The sequence below is a fragment of the Staurois parvus genome, unplaced genomic scaffold (assembly GCF_062004578.1).
Source record: "Staurois parvus isolate SC_StPar_1 unplaced genomic scaffold, SC_StPar_1.0 ptg000132l, whole genome shotgun sequence".
Lineage (NCBI taxonomy): Eukaryota > Metazoa > Chordata > Amphibia > Anura > Ranidae > Staurois > Staurois parvus.
Genome location: NW_028317928.1, coordinates 8,911,415 through 8,935,187, shown reverse-complemented (window position 1 = coordinate 8,935,187; position 23,773 = coordinate 8,911,415). Strand labels below are relative to the sequence as shown.

General features: G+C 48.0%; 2 protein-coding genes across 4 annotated transcripts in view; one reads left to right on the top strand and one right to left on the bottom strand.

Annotated features, from left to right (window-relative positions):
- Positions 1-23,773, bottom strand: part of LOC149466311 (uncharacterized) — a 137,086-nt gene that overhangs the window by 15,693 nt on the left and 97,620 nt on the right. Inside the window, 1 exon segment of the mRNA XM_089672992.1 lies at positions 18,354-18,368. Coding sequence (XP_089529118.1) covers positions 18,354-18,368 — 15 coding nt within the window.
- On the top strand, positions 1,719-21,844 carry LOC149466313 (uncharacterized). 3 transcript variants are annotated; one of them, XM_089672961.1, is made up of 9 exons: positions 1,719-1,836; positions 2,895-2,915; positions 5,163-5,239; positions 5,677-5,774; positions 5,864-5,969; positions 6,458-6,562; positions 7,514-7,611; positions 8,379-8,487; positions 17,671-21,844. In XM_089672961.1, exons 3-9 carry the CDS (start codon positions 5,206-5,208, stop codon positions 18,681-18,683), a joined length of 1,563 nt encoding a protein of 520 aa, XP_089529087.1. In that variant the 5' UTR covers positions 1,719-1,836; positions 2,895-2,915; positions 5,163-5,205; the 3' UTR covers positions 18,684-21,844. The 3 variants fall into 3 exon arrangements, with proteins under 3 accessions (XP_089529087.1, XP_089529086.1, XP_089529085.1); XM_089672960.1 differs by having other exon boundaries at positions 1,723-1,836; positions 2,895-2,925; XM_089672959.1 differs by lacking the exon at positions 2,895-2,915 and having other exon boundaries at positions 1,726-1,836.

Here is a 23,773-nt window from a genome sequence, read left to right as displayed (position 1 = left end):
AAAGTCGCATCCCATTGACTCCAAAGCAAAATCGTGTCCTATTGACTTCAATGTAAAACCACTTCCCATTGACTCCAATGCAAAAAAAACCCTATTAACTTCAATGCATAATTGCGTCCTATTGACTCTAATGTAAAATCGCATCCCGTTGACTCCAATGCAAAAGCATCCCCTATTGACTTCAATGCAAAAGCACATCCCATTGACTCCAATGCAAAAACACCTCCTATGGACTTCAATGCAAAATCACATCCTATTAACTCCAATGTAAAATCACGTCCCATTGACTCCAATGCAAAAACCACATTCCATTGACTCTAATGCAAAAACGCTCCCTATTGACATTAAGGCAAAAATGACTCTATTTAATTTTTTTTCATGCACCTCGCTGGACTTAACTCCTAGTGTGCCTTCACGTTTTACGAAGGAGCTGAATTCCTGAAAATCAGCTTTAAGCAGCTGACCACCAATGATCTGGGGGGGCTTTTTCGACTGACCACCAGTAGAATGTACTTGAAACATGGACTGCATAATATGGGCACGGTGTATACAGGGATTAGGGTATCTGCTATGCCCGGCCCTCCCTCTGCCCAATCACAGAAGACTTTGTATTATATGAACACATTCACAAAATACAAAGGTTTCTGTGAATGGGCAGCAGAAAGGAGCGGTGGGCATAGCTGCTCTGTGTGCCTCTATCCCGTCTCTCACAGCCCTGATTGTAATTCCCACCAGAACAAAACCCGTCAAATATAAATAACAGAGCTAAGTCCAGGAGGTGTCATGCACCTCCTTGGACTTAACTCCTTCATATTTTTTTTCTTTTTTACAAAGCAGCTGAATTCCTCAAATTTAGCTTTCAAAAAAAAAAGTCCCTCCTTCCCCTAATCATGGCTGCTCAGCCGCAGTGTAAAAAGTCATTCTGGTACATCGTGGCAATCCTACGGCTGATGCACAATCCGGCGACCATTCCTGCGTTAAATGCCAAATTCTCTGGTCACGTATTACCAGGGACCAAAAAAAAGGGACCCCTCCACCACCCAGTCCAGTCTGGGACCCCTCCACCACCCAGTCCAGCCTAAGACCCCTCCACCACCCAGTCCAGTCTGGGACCCCTCCACCACCCAGTCCAGCCTAAGACCCCTCCACCACCCAGTCCAGTTTGGGACCCCGCTCCTCTCATAATAAGAAGACCATATTACCTTCTCCTCACCAAACACACGCGGGGATGCCAACATTGATGGAAGCTCTACACTCCTAGGCTGCCATTTTCTTGGTATTTCTTGTCTTGTCTGTGATGTGTGAGGCTCCCACCTAATTCTATTCATGGCCCCTTCCTGTGGGAACTTATCTAACCAATCACCATGATGTGAGAAGGAAGAACAAAAAAAAAAATTGACTACAACAAAATGGCCACCAGCCCCCTCTGCTTCTAGAGACACGTCTAGTGCTTCAGATATAAACAAGGACTACATCAATAATATTTACAAATTCAAAATAAAGATATTTTTCTGAAATAAGATGATGTATAAAGAACTGTTATTAAATGAAATTATGATACAATTTTTCTTTTTAATCATGGGACACTTTGGACTACAAGAAAATGGCTGCTGCCAGGAAAAGGTGGTGACAAAGGATTTGTCCTCTAGCGTAGGGGGTCGTAGGTGGGCGGGGCCTGTTTGCTCTTTAAGTAGGGTTTGTGCTCTAGAGCTGGGCGCCATTTTCTTGTAGCCCAGCTGAAACAACCCAGCATAGCAGACAGAATTGTTCTCAATTTGCAGCAGCAGCAGCTGGTGGGGGTGTGAGACTGGAGAGTGTGTGTCCAGTGAGGAGGAGGTAATAATTATAAAAATAATATTATTAATAATATATATATTTATTTTATTTTTTTTTATATAAGAAAAGGGGGTCCCAGCCCTCTGTGTGGACTGGATGGGGGGGAGATTATGTCCCCTTGCCCCCCCCCCCCCCCCTATATGTCAGGGTGTGATTTCTGCAGGCTTTGTGGAAAAAGTGTTTTTTGAGAGGAAGGCTCACCTGGCCAATAGGAATTCCTATATAGCCACGAATGCGGTTCGGTGTACTGTTGTGACGCTCTCCGGGTGAATTAGGATTGGCCCGGCTGTCCCGAATGTTTGCATCTGATTTCCTCAATGGACAGAGAACCTCAGCCCATAGCCTGCGAGGACCCCGTTTTGTGTTTTTAACCCGTTTGGCACCAGAGTAAATTTTTTTTTCCCTTGCGTGTAAAACAAATCATAATTTTTGGGCAATAAAATTACTTAACGCTTTCGCTGCCAGAGCCGTTTTTGCATTTTTTTTTATTTTATTTTTTTTTTAATTTTTAATTATTTTAGGCTTGAAGATTACACGAAAACCTCCCAAAACCTGACCTATTTTCTGAAAGCAGACACCCTTTGAGAATAAATTAGCAGTAGTTCCAATTTTTGTTTACGTCACACGATATTATGGGAAAGGTGAAAAACACACTAAAGTGAATTGTAGGGCAAACAAATGCAATAGATGACCCAAATATTTGGTAAAGTATAAAAGATGGGGATGCGCAAGTAAATAGATACCCAACATGCTGAACTTAAAATTTGCATGCGCCTGTGAAATGGCGACAAACTTCAGTACTTTATATTTTCTATAGGTGACGCTTCAAAGCCCCTACAGGTCATCACTTTAGAGTTACGGGGGAGGTCTGGTGCCAGAATTATTGCTCTCACTACGGCGTGTGTGACGATATGTAACATGTATCACAATCCATGATTTCACGTGTAGGCGCCTTGATGTGTACGTTTGTGTTGTATGTGCGTATATGTCGGGGTGGCTCAAATTTTTTTTGGGGGTGATGTTGCATGCTTGGGTGTAACTTTTTTTTTTTTTTGCAGCGGGAACCTCCACCACTGAATGTATGTAATGGTAAGGGGTACTGGGGTGTGCTGGAAGGTTTATTGATGCTGACTGCTGAAGGATCTATTGTTGCTGGAGGGCATCTATTTTTCCATGGGGGTTCTATTGTTGCTGAGGGTGGATCTATGGTTGCTTGGAGAAACCTATTGTTGAGGGAGGGTCTATTGATGCTGGGGGGTTTATAGTTGCTTGTGGGGGGATCTATGGTTACTGGGAGAGATATACTGTTGAGGGAGGGGTTTGTTGTTGCTGGCTGCTGGAGGGTTTATTGATGCTGGCTGCTGGGAGATCTGTTGATGCTGCCGGGGGGTATTGTTGTTGGGGGGATCTGTTGTTGCTGGCTGCAGGGGACCTATTTCATTGCTTTTCTTGTTGTTATCAACAAATTCCACACAAATTTAACACCATAAAATGATACTTGGTTCTGTAGTCTTTAAAAGGGACAGTACTCAGAGGTGGGTAAGGGGTGGTGACAAGGGACAGTACTCAGTGATGGGTATGGGGTGGAAACGAGGGACAGTACTCGGAGATGGATAGCAAGTGGAGACCAGGGACAGTACTAGGAGGTGGGTAGTGGGTGAAGACAAGGGACAGTACTCGGAGGTGGGTAGTGGGTGGAGACAAGGGACAGTACTCGGAGGTGGGTAAGGGGTGGTGACAAGGGACAGTACTCAGCCATGGGTATGGGGTGGAGACGTGGGATAGTACTCGGAGATGGATAGCGGGTGGAGACAAGGGACAGTACTCAGAGGTGGGTAGGGGGATGGAGACAAGGGACAGTACTTATAGGTGGGTAGTAGGTATAGAGAAGGGACAGTACTCGGATGTGGGTAGTGGGTGGAGACAAGGGACAGTACTCGGAGGTGGGTGGAGACAAGGGACAGTATGTGGAAGTGGGTAGCGGGTGGAGACAAGGGACAGTACTCGGAGGTATGTAGCAGGTGGAGACAAGGGACAGTGCTCGGAGGTGGGTAGCAGGTGGAGACAAGGGACAGTACTCGGAGGTGGGTGGAGACAAGGGACAGTATGTGGAAGTGGGTAGCGGGTGGAGACAAGGGACAGTGCTCGGAGGTGGGTAGAAGGTGGAGACAAGGGACAGTGCTCGGAGGTGGGTAGCAGGTGGAGACAAGGGACAGTACTCGGAGGTGGGTGGAGACAAGGGACAGTATGTGGAAGTGGGTAGCGGGTGGAGACAAGGGACAGTACTCGGAGGTGGGTAGCAGGTGGAGACAAGGGACAGTGCTCGGAGGTGGGTAGCAGGTGGAGACAAGGGACAGTACTCGGAGGTGGGTAGCAGGTGGAGACAAGGGACAGTACTCGGAGTTGGGTAGTGGGTGTAGACAAGGGACCATACTCAGAGGTGGGTAGGGGGGAGGAGACAAGGGACAGTACTCAAGGGTGGATAAGGGGTGGTTACAAGGGACAGTACTCAGGGGTGGGTAAGGGTAGTGACAAAGGACAGTACTCGTAGGTGGGTAAGGGGTAGTGACAAGGGACAGTACTCAGTGGTGGGTATGGGGTGGAGACAAGGGACAGTACTCAGTCGTGGGTATGGGGTGGAGACAAGGGACAGTGCTTGGAGGTGAGTAGTGGGTGGCGATGAGGGACAGTACTCGGAGGTGAGTAGTGGGTGGAGATGAGGGACAGTACTTGGAGGTGGGTGGCGATGAGGGACAGTACTCGGAGGTGAGTAGTGGGTGGAGATAAGGGACAGTACTCGGAGGTGGGTAGTGGGTGGAGATGAGGGACAGTACTCAGAGGTGGGTAGTGGGTGGAGACAAGGGAAAGTACTTGGATGTGGGTAGGGGGGTGGAGACAAGGGACAATACTCAGGGGTGGTGACAAGGGATAGTACTCAGGGGTGGGTAAGGGGTGGAGACAAGGGACAATACTCATGGGTGGGTAAGGGGTAGTGACAAGGGACAGTACTTGGAGGTGGGTAGTGGGTGTAGACAACGGGCAGTAATCAGAGGTGGGTGGAGACAAGGGACAGTACTCATAGGTGGGTAGTGGGTGGAGACAAGGGACAGTATTCGGAGGTGGGTAGGAGGTGGGGACAAGGGACAGTACTCAGAGGTGGGTAGTGGGTGGAGAAAAGGGTGACTCAGAATGTGGGAGATCCTGCACCCATTCTCTGAGAAATAAAGCCTTGGGGCAAACCATAGATAGGGGGAGGAATCATGATGGGGGGATGAAGGCAGCTTGATTTTTCTAAACCAGAGTATTCTTTTTATATTCTAACCCAGACGTTCAGAGGAGTGAGCGTTTTAAGAAGAACATGAGGACGTCATGATGGAGAACCAGTCGCCCCTCACATCACTGGGTAAGAGCAGACTTTCATTTCTTGTAAATGCTCATTCGCACGTGAGGCTATTATTGCCACCCCTCTGAAAAGCAATCAAGGGTATATTGCTTTTCAGAGGGTGTTTGACAGGTGGTGAGGAGGCAATATCTTTTAACCTTCGACCTGTTGTGGTGTAGCCCCATTCACTCAGAGGTTTTTCAGCCATGCTTACCAAAAATGAAAAGTGAGCAGCTACAGAGACTCAGGGGTCCAGCGCTGTCCTCACCAGGGCTGGTTCTCCATTGGCCTTCGGGTCACAGCAATCGAGGTGTAGCGTGGCGTATTTGAATTTGGTGCAGGACCTTTTTTTTTTTTTTCTTTTTTTTTTTTTACTGTGTAGTACCAGCAGAAATCTGTTCTTAGATGCTGCATTGAATCACCCCAATGTATTCAGTCAGTGTGTGTATTTTCTACAGATGGATCCAGTAATGGGAACCCACCAGAGAGATGTCCCCGTCCTCTGTATGCCCGGCCTTCCAAACAGGAACATCAGGAGATCCCTCAGGTGGATCAGGTAGATGAGATTAAGAATAATGTTTCTATATGATTGTTGCAGAGATCTACTAGATCTAAGAGCATGCACTATTTACACTTGTTCTTCAGGGTGAAAATGTGTTTAAAGTGATGGTTAAAGAAGATCTAGAACGGTCATATATGATGGGTGATGGTCCATGTAAGGAGGAGGAGATCCCTCCAGTGATCAGCACAGGTGAGGAATAAACACTAAATCCAGAGAAGAGTCCCAGATCCTCCTTGTTCAGTCACTACAACCATCTCTTCTTCTCCCCCCTCCTCTGTCAGTAGACAGTAATGGGGGGGGCAGTATGTGCCCGGTGGGGGGGTCAGGAACCATCAGCCTCTATTAGACTCTGGCTATGAGCCATGTAAGGAGAAGGAGATGCCTCCCAGAGATCAGCACAGGTGAGGAATAAACTCTAAATCCAGAGAAGAGTCCCAGATCCTCCTTGTTCAGTCACTACAACAATCTCTTCTTCTCCCCCCTCCTCTGTCAGTAGACAGTAATGGGGGGACAGTATGTGCCCAGTGGGGGGGTCAGGAGCCATCAGCCTCTATTAGACTCCGGCTCTCCTCGTCACATCATGTCATTGAAACGTGACCAGTCTCCCTCCACACACACTCTCTGGGGTCTCTCATGCAGCTCAGTACAGGGGGCTTCACTCTCATTTTTATTCACAGACCCTGGAGACACCAGATCCGTTCAGGAGGACTTCAAAGTTGAGGAGGAGGAAGAAGGACATACAAGGATTAAAGAGGAGGGAGTTGCTCTAGAGATCAACACAGGTGAGTAATAAACCAGCCAACATTGCCTGATCTAGGAGGGTGCAGGGGGTTGGCAATGCCCCCCCATAGTTTAGTTGTGCCCCTCAAAGCCAACCCTAACCTTCCACTATACTGCCCTAATCTGATATTTTGCTGCCCTAGCCTGGCACTATACTGATCCAATTAATGCATTGTGGGGAGGTGGAGCTCAGCTGCTTGTACCCAGGCTGTGTGCAGTGCAGGGATGGGAGAAGGAGCTGTGCCCCTGTCCTCTGCCCTGTCAGCGGCGTTTCCTGTCCTCTGCCTTGCCACCAGGGATAGTGTCTTATCTCCCTAACAAGCCCTCTATTCTCCCTCATTGCCAGCCGTTGAACTTCAGCACTGTAAAGCTTCTGTCAACCTTCCCCTCTAACGGAGCTAAGACATACAATCAAGGCTGGAAATGTACAGATTTTTATTGAATATAGTATAGTTTTTGAAACCAAGGAGAGGGAGAGAATTTCCTATAGCAAAGTGCATGCTCTGGGCTTCAACATAATGGCAACCTCCGGCAACAAGAATGAATAAGAATGCTGGATGGTCCCGCACGCATGCAAACCATGATCATCCCACACACGTGAAGTATCGTTGTGATCATCAGATCAAGGGCAGTAATTCTAACGCCAGACCTCCTCTGTAAATCTAAAGTGCTAATCTGTAAAGGCTTTTAAAACGTCACCTATGAATAGTACAATTTACACCGTTGGTCGCAGTTGCACGGGTGTGCGCAATTTTAAAGTGTGACATGTTTGGTATCAATTTACTCAGTGTAATATCACTCTTTATATTTTACAAAACAAATAGGGTTATGTATTGTGGTTTGTGTCATTTTTTTCTCCCAAAAAATGCACTTGAAAATAAACGTTGGGCAAATGTTTCTGCCCATCTTTTGTTTTATCTTCAAATGGGCTTTAAAATGTGTGTTTCCTACAGATGGATCCAGTAATGGGAACCCACCAGAGAGATGTCCCCGTCGTCTGTATTCCATGGACTCCACACAGGAAGGTCCCACCATCCCTCACCACCATCAGGTAGATGGATCCAGTAATGGGAACCCACCAGAGACATGTCCCTGTCCTCTGTATTCCCAGGACTCCACACGGGAAGGTCACAACATCCCTCACCACCATCCGGTAGATGGATCCAGTAATGGGAACCCACCAGAGAGATGTCCCCGTCCTCTGTATTCCCGGGACTCCACACAGGAAGGTCCCACCATCCCTCACCACCATTAGGTAGATGGATCCAGTAATGGGAATCCACCAGAGAGATGTCCCCGTACTCTGTATTCCCGGGACTCCACACAGGAAGGTCAGGAGATCCCTAAGGAGGATCAGGTAGACGGGATATGAAGTCATATAAAATATCAGTTGTGCTTTGTTCAGACTATTCTGTGTGTTTAATTTATGTTCAGTAACTGGTGGCCATCTGTGTAAAAAAGGAATGACAGAATAGGCTGAATTCCGTTGCGCCTTCTTTCATTCCTTCTTTACATGTGACATTGGAGATCTGCCTCTGCTTTACTTTGGAGGCTGCCTTGAGGTACTAACCATTTCGTGGTCCTCCTACTGGATCCACCAAGTGGCCCTTGTCCCCCTCTCCCCCTCCCCTCCATCGTGCCCCTTTTTACCTTTCACAAACCCCCCCCCCCCCCCCCCCCCCCCCCCGTGGAACTATGGACCTAATTGTGGACATCTAATTTTGCGCCAACTCTCACTAAGTGTGGCCATCTGTGTAGTCTGAGTAATTCATCATTTACTAACTTATTAATAATTTACTGTCACTTTGCAATATTCAGGATGAAAGTTTGATTGTTGTGAAAGTTGAAGTTAAAGAGGAAGCCGAAGATCCCTATGTGATGGATAATCGATGTAAGGAGGAGGAGATCCCTCCAGAGATCAGCCCAGGTGAGGAATAAATACTAAATCCAGAAAGGGCTCCCAGATCCTCCTTGAATCAAAGCACACGTCAACCGGGAAGAGCGCCATACCAAAAGATCAAAAGATAGGAGTCCAAATCACAAAAGGAATTTAAACATCCAACATGTTTAAAAGCCAAATCACTACTCAGGGCTTGAAATGGTTCTGAAGGTTCTATGCATTGGGGCTGTGGTCACCAAACTGTGGCCCGAAGAGCCGGATGTGGCCCTCTGCTTGCCTTTATGCGTCCCTTGGGCACTATTCCTCTCATTGATACAAGGCATTATTTTCTCCTACTGACACCAATGATGAGGCATCCTTCTTTCCAAAAACGCCAACAGTGGGGCATAATTCCTCTCACTGACGTCAACAGTGGGGCATTTTTCCTTCCACGTCTGAACATTATTCCTCCCACTGACATCAAAGATGGAGCACTATTACACCCACTAATACCATCAATGGGGCACTATTCTTCCCACTATTACCAATGATGGGGCACTATTCCTCCCACTGATACCAACAATGGGGTACTATTCTTCCCACTGATACCAACAATGGGGTACTATTCTTCCCACTGATACCAACAATGGGGTACTATTCTTCCCACTGATACCAACAATGGGGTACTATTCTTCCCACTGATACCAACAATGGGGTACTATTCTTCCCACTGATACCAACAATGGGGTACTATTCTTCCCACTGATACCAACGATGGGGTACTATTCTTCCCACTGATACCAACGATGGGGTACTATTCCCTCCACTGACACCAACGATGAGGCACTATTCTTTCCACTGATACCAACGATGGGGCACTATTCTTTCCACTGATACCAACGATGGGGCACTATTCCTCCTCCTTCTGACCACAAGCGCTATGTAATTTTTTTGCTCCCACTGACCAGCAAGCCCGAGGCATTTTCTGCACCCACTGGCCCTCCTAAAGTCTGATGGACAGTACACTGGCCCTTTGTTTAACCATTTCCATACCTGGCACTTTTACCCCCTTCCTGCCCAGGCCATTTCAGGTTTCAGCGCTGTCACACTTTGAATGACAATTGCGCGGTCATACAACATTGTACCCAAACTAAAATTTTATCATTTTCTTCACACAACTAGAGCTTTCTTTTAGTGGTATTTAATCACCACTGGGGTTTTTATTTTTTGCTAAATTAACAAAAAAAACTAAATTGTGGGAAAAAAAAAACCCACGTTTTTCTTTGTTTTTGTTATAAAAGTTTGCAAATAAATAATTGTTCTTCATAAATTTAGGCCAAGATGTATTCTACTACATGTCTTTGGTGAAAATAACCCAAATTAGGATGTAGTTTGTAGGAAAGTTATAGAGTTCACAAACTATGGGAAATATCTGAAAATTGATCAATCTTGAAGTACTGACAATCTAATTTCTTGAGGTCCAAGAATGTCAGAATAATTACAGATATCCCCCAAATGACCCCTTTTTTGCAAAGTAGACAGTCCAACGTACTTCATAAGAGGCATGGCGAGTTTTTTGAAGTTGTATTTTTCCCCTTTCGTCTTTCAGGACAGCAACTTGAGAGACCTCGGCTCTTCCCCACCTGAGGAAACACCTCCACCCAACATAAAAAGTTCTCCACTCCACTCCGACCTCAGTTCAGGTGTTTTCTCCGGTGGGGAGACACGTGAGGAAGCGCTAGGTGCTGTCAGGTAGGCAGGCAGGGGAGCCGAGGGTCGGAGAGCCGGCTGTGAGGCTCCGGGCAGCCAGGAGTGAAGGCCGGAGCGTCCGGCTGCGATCCTCCCTGGGCTGGCTGCCGTGCAGTGGGCGTGCACCCTGGGGGACAGGGAACGGCACGTACCTGCTCTTGCCCCCCAACCCCCTCCGGCGAATTGTCGGGGCAGCCGTGGTGAGGACCGGGGAGGAGTCCTGCTCCTTCCCATGCTGGCAGGCTGTGAAGCTTGCCGGGCCGGACATTGGGGGACGGTGGTTTCCGGCGGAAGGGGCGGGGCTTCTCCCAGGGCCACGGCTTCCGCTTCCGGTCGAAGCCCTGGCACCACGGCCCGCGAAATTCAAAAGGTGGTGCGATGCGGAACAGCCTGCGGGACAGGCCAGCACCACCCTCCTGAGAAGGATGTCAGAGGCACCGAGACCAAGGGGATGCCAGCACCAGCTATTCACAGGTAAGGTGACTCGGAGGAGTCCTCCCCTACCTGGTGGCCCCTAGCTCCTGGGGCATTCCCGGACGCTCTGGTGGTGAGGGTCTTCATGGGCAGGGTAGGGGGTCTGTGGAGGGGTCAGGCCCTTAAGGCCTGCTAGGGAAGGGGGGGGGGTTAGGCTATGGCGGTGGGTGTTAGGCTTCCTTTCTGCCCTCTTGTGTTTTTCAGGGCAAGGCCCAGGCAAAGCTGAAATATCAGGAGCCTAAGTGCGGATGCCCATCCTACAAAGAAATTTTAAGACTCCTGGAGGAAGGTTCTTTGCGGCCCGTGTATAGAAGGGTTGGTAAAGGAAGAGAGGCCAGAGCAGGGTGACTTAGTCAGGTCAGTGAAGGAACTGGCCAGCACCTTCGACTCTTTTAAAAACCTTATGGAAAGGTTAGCCGTTCCCCAAGCCACACCGTGCCCCCCCCCCCCGGTGGTAGTAGGTCGGAGCAGAGAACTCCTCTTAGCAGAAGAGGACGAAGGGCCTTTGGAGGATTCCCAGTCGGAGGAGGAGTCTGCTGGGGAGGGCCCATCAGGTGAGGGTAGGGGTCCCTCACGGTACAAACTGTCCCTAGAGGAGGTTAATGACCTCTTAGGGGCTATTTACGAGACCCTAGACATCAAGGAGGAGGTTAAGACCTTGTCCCTGCACGATCAAATGTATCCGGTTGGAGGAACAAAGGCACCGAGTGTTTCCTGTACATGATATTTTGGTGGATACCATCAAAAAAGAGTGGCAGGATCCGGAAAGGAAACCCTTCTTTTCTAGAACTTTGAAAAGGAGGTTCCCATTTAGTGAGGATCCGGAGGCTGTGTGGAATAAAAACCCCAAACTCGACGCAGCTTTTTCTCAAACAGCGAGGAGGACGGACCTAGCATTTGAGGATATGGGGGTCTTGCCGGATTTACTGGTCAGGAGAGCGGAATCTCTCCTCAAGAAGGTTTGGGATTCAAACCTGTCCAACTTGAAGCCTACCATGGCCACACCTGTCGTGGCCAGAAACCTTGAATATTGGTTGACACAGTTACAGGCCCATATTGTAGCAGACTCCCCTAAAAAAAAGATCTTGGCTTCTTTCGAGACCCTGTTACAGGGTGTGGGGTTTATCGCGGATGCGTCCGCAGAGTCAGTAAGGCTGGGGGCCAGGTCAGCAGCCCTGACGAACTCTGCTAGGAGAGCTCTGTGGTTGAAGACTTGGCAGGGTGATATCGCATCAAAGGTGAGATTTTGTGGCATCCCCTTTACGGGAGATTTCCTGTTCGGACCAGGGTTGGAGGAGATTCTAGACCGGACGGCGGATAGGAAAAAGTCCTTCCCCCTTAAAAGGAAGTTGCAGGAGGGAGGGACGCGAAAGGTTCGCCCAGCCAAGAGACAGAACCTCAGGCCAGAAAGACAGAGTAGGTCGTGGGGGCAGAGAGGGAGGGGAGGGGCGATTTTTCGCCCTCCTGAGCAGCCCCAGAAGCCAAGGTGACTTGATTCCTCCTGTGGGAGGAAGATTGGCGGCCTTTCTCCCACAGTGGGAAGTAGCGGTTGCCAGCCCCTTTATTCTAGATATCATCAGAAGGGGTTACCGGCTGGAGTTCGTAGAGCCGCCACCAGGAAGATTCTTTGTGACAGCCCAGCCAAGGGGCCCGGCGAGGGCCTCGGCCCTAATGGGCGCACTAAGGGATCTGGAGGACCAGAGAGTCATCACCAAGGTCCCGGAGGAGGAAAAGGGGAAAGGATTTTATTCCCACGTGTTCATGATTCAGAAGCAGTCGGGGGCGTTCCGGCTGATTCTGAACCTGAAGCCCCTAAACGGTGGTGCGATACAGGAGGTTCCGTATGGACTCCATTTTCACGGTCAAAACACTACTCCCACCAGGGACGTTTATGGCCTCGATAGATTTAAGGGACGCATACCTTCACGTGCCCATCGCGGAACCCCCGCAACGTTTTCTCAGGTTGGCGGTGCAGGGGGAAGCAGGAATACGGCATTGGCAGTTCAGAGCTCTACCATTCGGACTGTCTTCCTTGCCGAGGGTGTTCACAAAAATTCTGACAGAGGCTCTGGTTCCCATCCACATGAAGGGGATTGCGGTAATAGCCTACTTGGACGACCTGCTTCTCTTCGCAGACTCAGAGTCCCAGCTGCGGCAGAACATTGCCACAGTAAGGGGTCATCTGGAAAACCTAGGGTGGCTTTTGAACCTGGAAAAGTCCTGTTTTGGTGCCCACCCAAAGAGCGGTTTACTTGGGATACATTCTGGATTCTGTAAGGCAGAGGACCTTCTTAACTCCAGAAAAGGTTACCAAATTAGACGCAGGGGTCACTTTGTTACAGGGGAGTAGGTCGGTAACAGTGAGGCAGGCCATGTCGGTGCTGGGGTTGCTGACATCTTCCATCCCAGCAGTGCAGTGGGCGGGTTTCCATCTGCGTCCCCTCCAGCTGTGGATTCTGAGGACTTGGGACAAAAGGATTCAATCCTTGGAGGACCAGGTACTTGTTCCCCCCAGTGTGAAGAGGTCTCTGTGGTGGTGGAGGAAATCGTCCAACGTGACCCAGGGGCTGTTGTGGTGTTTCTCCGTGACCAGGAAAGTCACGACGGATGCCAGCGCTCTTGGGTGGGGAGCCCACCTGGGAGATTTAGTGGTTCAGGGGGAGTGGTCCTCTGTAGAGAGGAGAGAATCCTCGAATTGGAGAGAGTTGAGGGCAGTAGGAGAGGCTCTCCGCTCTTTCCAAGACAGGATCAGGGGCCAGCATGTACGGGTCTTGACGGACAATGCTACAGCAGTAGCATACATCAACAGACGGGGGGACAAGGAGCAGGGCTCTCGGATCCCTAGCAGCATTGGTTCTATCCTGGGCAGAGAGGAACCTAGCTTCCCTGTCTGCGGTACACCTAAAGGGAGAATTAAATCGGAAGACAGACTTCCTGAGCAGGACTCTGCTCAGAGAATCAGAGTGGGCCCTGAACACGGAGGTTTTTCAGGCGATCATACAGAGATGGGGGTCCCTGGACATAGATCTCTTCGCCTCAGGGAGGAACAAAAGAGTCCCAAGGTTCTTCTCCCTGAGCTGTGGGGACTGGTCATTAGCGGTGGATACGTTAGGACAGAGGTGGGACTACCCGCTGTGCTACGCTTTCCCCCCGGTCCCCTTACTCCCCCTAGTGTTAAGAAAATTCCGGACAGAAAAAAACCTCGCTCATCTTGATCGCCCCCTTTTGGCCGCGGCGAGCGTGGTTTGCTACCCTAAAGAGCTTAGCCACACACACGCCCTGGGAATTGCCGCCAAGGAAGGATCTGCTGATGCAGGGGACGGTCCTATGCCCCAGGTTGGAGAGACTGATGCTATCGGCCTGGTTTCTGAGCTGCAGCTCCTTTTAGCTAAGGGGTTTTTAACCAGGCTGGTGACGATGTTGCTGTCCAGTAGAAAGGAGGAGACTCAGGCCATTTATAACAGGGTCTGGGGTTGCTTTACGGCCTGGTGCGATAGGGTGTCAGTAGCGACCCATAGCATGGTCTCAGTATTGGAGTTCCTGCAAGCAGGGGCGGACAAGGGGCTGTCAGCACGCTCAAGGGCCAGGTTTTGGCCCTCAGCGTATTCTTGGAAATGCTCTTAGCCAGGGAAGCGCTGGTAGGGAGATTTTTTAAGGCCCTAGCGAAGCAGAGGCCTCCGAGGTCGGGGCCTTTTCCAGGGTGGGACTTAGCCAAGGTGCTGGGAGCGTGGATTAAGGCCCCGTTCGAGCCCCTGGAGTCCTGCCCGATAAGGGACCTTACTATTAAGATGGCCTTTTTAGTGGCAATTACCACAGCAAGGAGGGTATGTGAGCTGGAGGCCCTTACTGTTACAGCCCCCTATCTACAGATTTTTCCGGATAGAGTGGTGTTGAGACCGGACCCATCCTTCATTCCAAAGGTGGCCCAGAGATTCCAGAGGGAGCAGGATATAGTGCTACCCTCATTTTTTCCTAACCCGGTTGGGGAAGTTCAGGAGAAACTTAATTTTTTGGATGTCAGAAGGTGTGTGCTCCTGTACCTTGAAAAGACAAAAGGGTTTAGGAGCACAGAATCCTTTTTTGTTTCTTTCACAGGGGCCAGGAGGGGCAAGAAAGCTTCTAGAAGGACACTAGCCAGATGGTTGAAACTGGCAATTACGGGAGCATACCGCGCAGAAGGCCTAGAGGCCCCAGGAGGGGATCAGGGCACATTCCACCCAAGTGGTAGCAACTACCCAGGTGGAGCTGGCGGGGGCTTCCCCAGGACAAATCTGCAGGGCGGCTACCTGGTCCAGCTATGACACTTTTGTAAGGCATTACAGGCTCGACCTGGTCTCCGGTGCAGGATCAGGCCTTTGGGCGTAAAGTCTTGCAAGCAGTTGGCCCGCCCGATGGGTGAGTACTCGCTTATCCTCTCAAGGTGCTGTCCTGAAAGACGAAAGGGAAAAAATCAAGTTACACTTACGGTAACGTCTTTTCCAGTAGTCTTTCAGGACAGCACTGATTGCCCACCCAGTGTTGATATTTGGTTACGTGAGAATGTTTTATTGCGGTCATGTTGTCTCATGTTGTGTCTCCCCAGGTGACCGGAGGTACGATTTATGAACTGAAGTCGGAGGGGAGTGGAGAATTTTTTATGTTGGGTGGAGGTGTTTCCTCAGGTGGGGAGGAGCCGAGGTCTCTCAAGGTGCTGTCCTGAAAGACTACTGGAAAAGACGTTACCATAAGTGTAACTTGATTTTTTTTTTTTTTTTTTACACAATTTGCTTATAGCAAAGAATTACTTTGCTATAAGCAAGCATTTACCTGAATGACATCGATTCATTCAGGGCTTTTTTTGTTTTGTTTTTTTTGTGCTTAGCTGTGATTTGGCCACGGCTAATCACATGACACAGCTGGGCTGTGATTGGCCCAGCTTGTGCATGTGATTGCTGTGACCATTCACAGCTAGGCACACTAGTATACAATGGAGAGCATGAATGAAGCCATCCATTGTATACAACTGTCATGTGACCTGCTGTGATTGGTCAGATGGTACCGGCAACAGGGCCGGTACTCAGATCTGTTATCGGCCGTGTCCGAGGTACACGGCCGGTGACAAACTGCGCGGCTCTGCAGGCGCGTAAACTGCGCATGCCCGGGAGGACGCCATATGGCGTCCACCCGGAACGCTGAAGGATTTTGCCGGCCGCCATCTGGCCATAGGCCGGGAGGTAAACAGCAACTGCTGTCCTGGTCTCCTACTTTTCATTGGCTCACACAGCCAGGGCTTCTGTTAGAAACCACGGGGCCCTATACAGCCAACCTGGCAGCCCCCCACCCAAAAAAAAGTTTACTATGCTTCAGTTATGAATGAATGAACACAGTGAGTGATTGGTACCGATCACTCATTGTGTTCATCCAGGAAAAAAAGCGGCTGTTAAAATGTGACATATTTACCAGACCAGAAGCGAAGGACAAGCCGGGTCATCCACAGGTAAGCAGGTACAGCAGATCAGGTCACAGGAACAAGCTGGAGACCATTCAGCAACTGCTCATAATGACGGACCAGTTTAAATAGGCCACTGGGCGCCAAGTGTGCATGCTAATTGGAATGCGTGTGCCCGTCTGCATGCGCGCACAAACATGTGCATGATGAACTGAAATGGCTCATCTATTGCTTCTGTTAGTGTTAGTGTTGGGGTTACAGGGAGGGTCAGTGTTGGGGTTACAGGGAGGGTCAGTGTTGGGGTTACGGGGAGGGTCAGTGTTGGGTTACGGGGAGGATTAGTGTTGGGGTCACATGGGGGGGTTGGGGTTGAGGTCACATGGGGGGAGTTGGGGTTGAGGTCACATGGGGGGAGTTGGGGTTGAGGTCACATGGGGGGAGTTGGTGTTGAGGTTACAGGGAATATTGGTGATGAGGTACATGGGGGGGTTAGTGTTGGGGTTACAGGGAATGTTGGTGTTGAGGTCACATGGGGGGGTTGGTGTTAGGGTTACAGGGAATGTTGGTGTTTGTCACATGAGGGGGTTTGTGTTGAGGTCACACGGGGGGGTTGGGATTGCAGGGAATGTTGGTGATGAGGTCACATGGGGGGTTGGTGTTAGGGTTACAGGGAATGTTGGTGTTGAGGTCACATGGGGGGGTTAGTGTTGAGGTTACAGGGAATGTTGGTGTTGAGGTCACATGGGGGGGGTTGGTGTTGAGGTTATAGGGAATGTTGGTGATGAGGTCACATGGGGAGGATTAGTGTTGGGGTTACACGGAATGTTGGTTTTGAGGTCACATGGGGGGGTTTGGTGTTAGGGTTACAGGGGTTTTTTTATGTTGAGGTCACATGGGGGGGTTGGTGTTAGGGTTACAGGGAATGTTGGAGTTGAGGTCACATGGGGGGGGGGTTGGTGTTCGGGTTACAGGGAATGTTGGTTTTGTGGTCACATGGGGGGTTGGTGTTGGGGTTACAGGGAGTGTTGGGGGTTGAGGTCACATGGGGGGTTGGTGTTAGGGTTACAGGGAATGTTGGTGTTGAGGTCACATAGGGGGGTTAGTGTTGAGGTTACAGGGAATGTTGGTGTTGAGGTTACAGGGAATGTTGGTGTTGAAGTCACATGTGGGGCGTTGGTGTTGAGGTCACATGGGGGGGGGGGTTGGTGTTGAGGTTATAGGGAATGTTGGTGATGAGGTCACGTGGGGAGGGTTAGTGTTGGGGTTACAGGGAATGTTGGTGTTTGTCACATGGGGGGGGTTGATGTTGGGGTTACAGGGAGTGTTGGGGTTACAGGAAGGGTTGGTATTGAGGTCACATGGGGAGGTTAGTGTTAGGATTACAGGGAATGTGGGTGTGAAGGAGCCTAAGGGTAGGGCACCACTCTCCATCAGGTTCCAATAGTGAATGCCACCATTCTGTGCAGTGAATACGGATAATAACCTGGAGGCCTGTGAAATGATGTGGCTTAGGATGTGCGGAGTGTTCCTATACGTACCTCTAACCTGCTCTGTTCCCATTGATCTGTCATTTCCTCCAGATGGGCGATACAGAAAGCACAACACAGAGAAGTGTCTCAATGTCTCTCCAGATGATGAAATAGAAGTCGATGACATCACATCCAAAGATACGGCAAACATCCAGACAACCCCAACTCTCCGTCCCGACCTTCCCAGTGCAGATCTGTCATTGGACCCTTCCACACATGGGGAGAGCTTTCTCGATCAATCCCCTCCCGTCACTCGCCTTGCAGCAACTAGAGGTGGTGAGACCTTTCCGTGCTCTGTGTGCGGGAAATGTTTTCCCAGGAGAGCAAAACTCATTGCGCACCAGAGGACTCACACAGGGGAGAAGCCATATTCCTGCTCAGAGTGCAGGAAGTGTTTCACTGAAAAATCCAACCTTGCTACGCACCAGAGGACTCACACGGCCGAGAAGCCGTTTTCCTGTCCGGAATGCGGAAAGTCCTTTAACCAGAGAGTCCACCTTATATCGCACCAGAGAACTCACTCCGGAGAGAAGCCGTTTTCTTGCTCCGAGTGCGGAGAATGTTTTTCGCGGAAATACACTCTCATCCGACACGAAAAGGTTCACACGGGGGAGAAGCCTTATTCCTGTTCGGAGTGCGGGAAATGTTTTTCCCTGAGAGCCACTCTCATTGCCCACGAAAGGACTCACACGGGAGAGAAACCATTTTCATGTTCGGAGTGCGGGAAATGTTACTCTTGGAAGGAGCTTCTGATTAAACACCAGCGAAGCCACACCGGGGAGAAACCGTATTCATGTTCTGAGTGCGGAAAGTGTTTTTCTGAAAAATCGCTTCTTGCCAAACACGAACGACTTCACACGGGGGAGAAGCCATTTTCCTGCCCCGAATGTGGTGAGAGCTTTACGCAGAGAGCCCATCTGATTCCACATCAAAGGACACACACAGGTGATCGGCCATATTTGTGTTCGGAGTGTGGGAAACGGTTTTCAAAGAAATCTTCTCTGACCTCACACCTAAGGTCTCACAGGGAACGAGAGGCTCTGGGTTTAGGTTGTGACTGCTGAGTAGGCGCACACAACTGGGGCGGTAAAATTTTATCATCCACCTTTAGCCATGGCATGGCATTCGGTCTTGGTTCACACTACTGCGACCTGAAAGTCGCACAACTTGCACTGCGACTTTGCTGGGCAATTTGAGTACTACTTTGAAGCATCTTTTAAGCGATTTTCAGGGAATGCCTGGGTAATATTCCTGTAATGTCGGATCCAAATCACATCAATATAGATGAGGATCCTACTTGGAGGCGACTTCCATTAAAGTCTATGGGCACAAGCGGGTAGAAGTCTCCTTGAAGTAGTACAGGAATCTTTTCTAAGTCTTGGTTCACACTACTGCGACCTGAAATTGCGACTTTGCCGGGCAACTTGAGTACTACTTTAAAGCGACTTTCAGGGAATGCCTGGGAAATCTTCCTGTAATGTTGGATCCTAATCATATCAATATAGCTGAGGATCCTACATGGAGGCGACTTCTATTAAAGTCTATGGGCACAAGTCTGATAGAAGTCGCCTTGAAGTAGTCCAGGAACCATTTCTAAAGTTGGAGTGACTTCAGTAGTGCTAATTAAGACGGCTCTCATTGGCTAACATGGGGTTTCATGTGTTATGCAACTTGGCGTCTCACACATCGGATCCTAAGTCGCGGCAGTGTGAACCGAGCCTAAAGTCGGAGCGACTTCAGTAATTCTAATTAGGACCACTCTCATTGGCTAACATGGGATTTCATGGGGTTCACACTACCGTGACCTGAAAGTGCGACTTTGCCAGGCAACTTGAGTACTAAGTTGAAGCGACTGTGAAGCAGCTTTCAGGGAATGCCTGGGTAATCTTCCTGTAATGTCGGATCCAAATCACATCAATATAGATGAGGATCCCACTTGGAGGAGACTTCCATTAAAGTCTATGGGCACAAGTCAGAAGTCGCCTTGACAGGAAACTTTTCTAAATCTTGGTTCACACTACTGCGACCAGAAAGTGCGCCTTTGCCAGGCAACTTGAGTACTACTTTGAAGCGACTCTGAAGCAACTTTCAAGGAATGCCTGGGTAATCTTCCTGTAATGTCACATCCATATCACATAAATATACGTGAGAATATGACTTGGAGGCGACTTCCATTAAAGTCTATGGGCACAAGTCGGATAGAAGTCACCTTGAAGTAGTACAGGAACTTTTTCTAAAGTTGGAGCGACTTCAGTAGTTCTAATTAAGATGGCTCTCATTGACTGACATGGGATTTCACGTCACACGACCTGGGGTCTCCCGAGTCGCAGCAGTGTGAACCGAGCCTTCCAGTTGCAGAAGGAGCCAGGATCATGTCACGGATTAGGCCCATTCTTTGCATGAGTTTGCTGCTACTTAGCAGAAATAGACCTTTTGCAGCTCCATCAGTGTGCGATTCAGGAGTGACATTAAAGGAAGCATAGTGTTCTTGTACCTATTATGTTGGGGACTGAAATATACCAGGTTTGATTTTTTTTTTTACTTGTCTTTATTTGGGGAATTTTTATTACTAGCAGCCATTAGGTGATGAGAAGGTGCCAGCAAAGCCACCTGACCCCCAGGCTGACTTGTATGTACTGAATAGCAGGATATCAGACTCAGAAGAGAAGCATGCCCCTATAGGAAACTATCTGCAACAGCAACAGGCGAGTGCAGAGCTAGTGCTGGGCTTTCTTATTAAAAATCCACCATATTATGTACGTAGGTGGGGTGAGATAAGAGGGAGCCAATTCATGCTAAGGGGTGGAGAGGAGTAGAGTATGGCGGCTGATCGTGTTCCTTTAAAGCGGTAGTAAACCGCCGCAAAAAGTAAACTGTCTCCTGCGGGTTTAGCCCACTGTATACTAGCACATTATGACTGACGTACCTGCAAACAGATCCCTCCGGCTCCCCCACCACGTCCATCTTCACCCGGTCTCCCTTAACATGATAATGTGATTTCAAAACACAATATTTCAGAATTGTGGAAAATAGGGAGCTGATCAAGGCCAGGAATCACATGTGCTGTTGGCAGCGGGCCAGGGTTGGGATGTGCTGTTGGGAGCGGGCCAGGGTTGAGATGTGCTGTCGGCAGCGGGTCAGGGCTGGAATGTGCTGTCGGCAGCGGGTCAGGGCTGGAATGTGCTGTCGGCAGCGGGTCAGGGCTGGAATGTGCTGTCGGCAGCGGGTCAGGTTGGAATGTGTGGTTAGCAGCTGGTCGGGGATGTGCTGTCGGCAGCTGATCGGGGATGTGCTGTCGGCAGTGGGTCAGGGTTAGTATGTGCTGTTAGCAGCTGGTCGGGGATGTGCTGTCGGCAGCTGGTCGGGGATGTGCTGTCGGCAGCTGGTCAGGGTTGGGATGTGCTGTCGGCAGCGGGTCAGGGTTGGGATGTGGTGCCGGCAGCTGATCAGGATTGGGATGTGCTCGCAGCTGCTCGACCATGGAAACCCATTCCATGAAGCTGTTGTGCTAATCTGAAGGCCACACCAAGTTTGGAGGTCTTCAGCTATTGACTCTGCAGACAGTTGGTGACTTCTGCGCACTGTGTGCTTCAGCATGCGCTGACCCCGCTGTCATGTGACGTGGCCTACCACTTGGTGGTTGAATCGCTGTTGTTCCCAGTTGCTTCCACTTTGTTATAATCCCACTAACAGTTGAGCGTGGAATATTTAGTAGCCAGGAAATGTCACGGATGGACTTATTGCACAGGTGGCAACCTATCAAGGGACCACGCTTGGAGTCACTGAGCTCCTGAGAGCGACCCATTCTTTCACAAATGTTTGTAGAAGCAGTCTGCATGACTAGGGGCTTGATTGTATTCACCTGTGTCCATGGAGGTGATTGGAACACCTGAATCACATGATTTGGAGGGCAGGCCCAATATGTTTGGCAATATAGTGTATGTGAACAGGCACCATAGGAAGCAATGTTATTCACATGTCATGTATATTGGATGCGGTTCAAACTGCATCCAACCCATATATATGTGAACCGGCACTGAAGCTTTACATGGTGGTATAGGCCTGCACTGAAAATATGAGTTTTTCATCCCTTTTATCAATATATGGGGGTGGGCGATAGGATAAGATGCTTAGCAGTGTATTATTCTGTTCCACCCCCCCCCCCCCCAAAGCTAGAAATATAATTATTGGTTTCAAAAATTAAAGAAAACAATCTATTATTTAATTTGTATTCATCATGGTCATAGATGAACCCCCCATTGTTCTATACAGAAAATGTATTATGGTTTACCTCCTGATTTCTCTTGCCATTTCCATCAGGATTTGGGCTGTCAGATCTCTATATATCTATATCTCATGTTGAAATGCATTTTTATTATAAAATATATGTAAAATATTTTTAAAAATACATTTCAAATATACTGTATGTCTTTAAAAATTACAAATCTACATTTTTGGAATACTTTTACAAATCTGTGTTAAAAAAAATGTTAAAATGACTTATTTTATATGCAAAGAAAATCTGAAGAATATATTTAAAAAATATTTATATTTTAAAACATTTATTTATTTTTTAATATATTCTTCAGATTTTTTTTTTTTAACATATAAAACTCATTTTAACATTTACATTTTTGGAATGCATTTACAAATATGTTAAAATTACTTTTTTTTTTTTTTTTATAGGTTAAAAAAAATCAGAAGAATGTATTTTAAAAATATATACATATTTTAACATATTTTTTAAATATATTCTTCAGTTTTTTTTTAACCTATAAAAAAAGGTCATTTTAAAATTTTTTACAAATATTGTTAAATGCATTCCAAAAATGTAGATTTGTATTTTTATTATTTTTTTAATCCAAACAACATTTATTGTTAAGAGAATAGAAAAAATGGAGTAGTACTTACAGAATCCACAATGACATTACTACAACAGCAGGAGACCACAAGGATCCAAAACTTTCTTGACAATATCTTGCTTTTTTTTTTCATATAATTTGGAATAACGCATTTCAACATGCAGTGTATATGTGTATATATTTATATATTGAATATGGCTAAAATTGCAGCATTTCAAATATATGGCAATATATTGGAGAAGAATATTTTAAAAATATATTTAAAATATATTTTTCTTCCATATGGGATAGGCCTACTGAATAGACCGTATGTAGGAGTCAGATAGAGAGACATCAGGTCTTAGTACAGAAATGCCATATTGTCTCCACCATTCTTGATGTGCAAGCTTGGGGGATCCTATACCCAACAGTCTCTCGCTTTTCAAAATCTCTGCTGCTGTCACTACTCCTGTCAGACTTGTAACAGAAGGAAGGTGCCCCCATCCCTACAGTAAACCTATGGTGCCCAGGGCAGCCGCCCTTCCCGCCCACCCCTTGCATCCCTTCCCCCAGGTAGACACTTGCCCCAGTAGTGCACTTTAGATAGACTGTAGCTGAAATATTATGAAATTGTGCTCTACCACCGGGCAATGACAGGGAAAAAAGCGGAGGGAAGGATACGGAAGCGAGGGCGGAAGGGAGGGGGGGGCAGCGGCAGGAGAGCAAATCGGGTAGGAGAAGTCATGCCAGATATATCCCATATCCCAAAATATTACTCTCCAAGTAGTTCCGAACCATGCGCATTAATCCAAACAGGATGGCTTCCTGTCATGCCATCCACTGTATACAATTATGTTGTTAGCTGTGACTGCTCAAGGCAGTCACATGATACAGACAGGGCCAATCACAGCCCATCTGTATCATGTGATCAGCTTTGCCCAATCACAGCTAATCCCAAAACACTGAATTAATCAGTTTCATTCAGTAACATTGACTGCAAATATCAATAATATACATCGGTATTAGCAATCAATGTGTTAAGAAAACAAATCCTGATCACTTGTCCAGAGTAGTTCAATGTTACTAGGGTAACATTGTATTGCTTTGGTCACAGCGTGCTGAAAAATAAAATAAAAAAAAAAAAAAACACTTTTCTTTGTTACAAATTTTGCAAATAACCTTTCTTCATCATTTCTTCATAAATTTAGGTCAAAATGTATTCTGCTACGTTTCTTTGGTGAAAATAATAATAATATTTGAATTTGTATTTTTTTTTTCCAAATGTTCCTATTTTTTATTAAATTTTTTCTTTT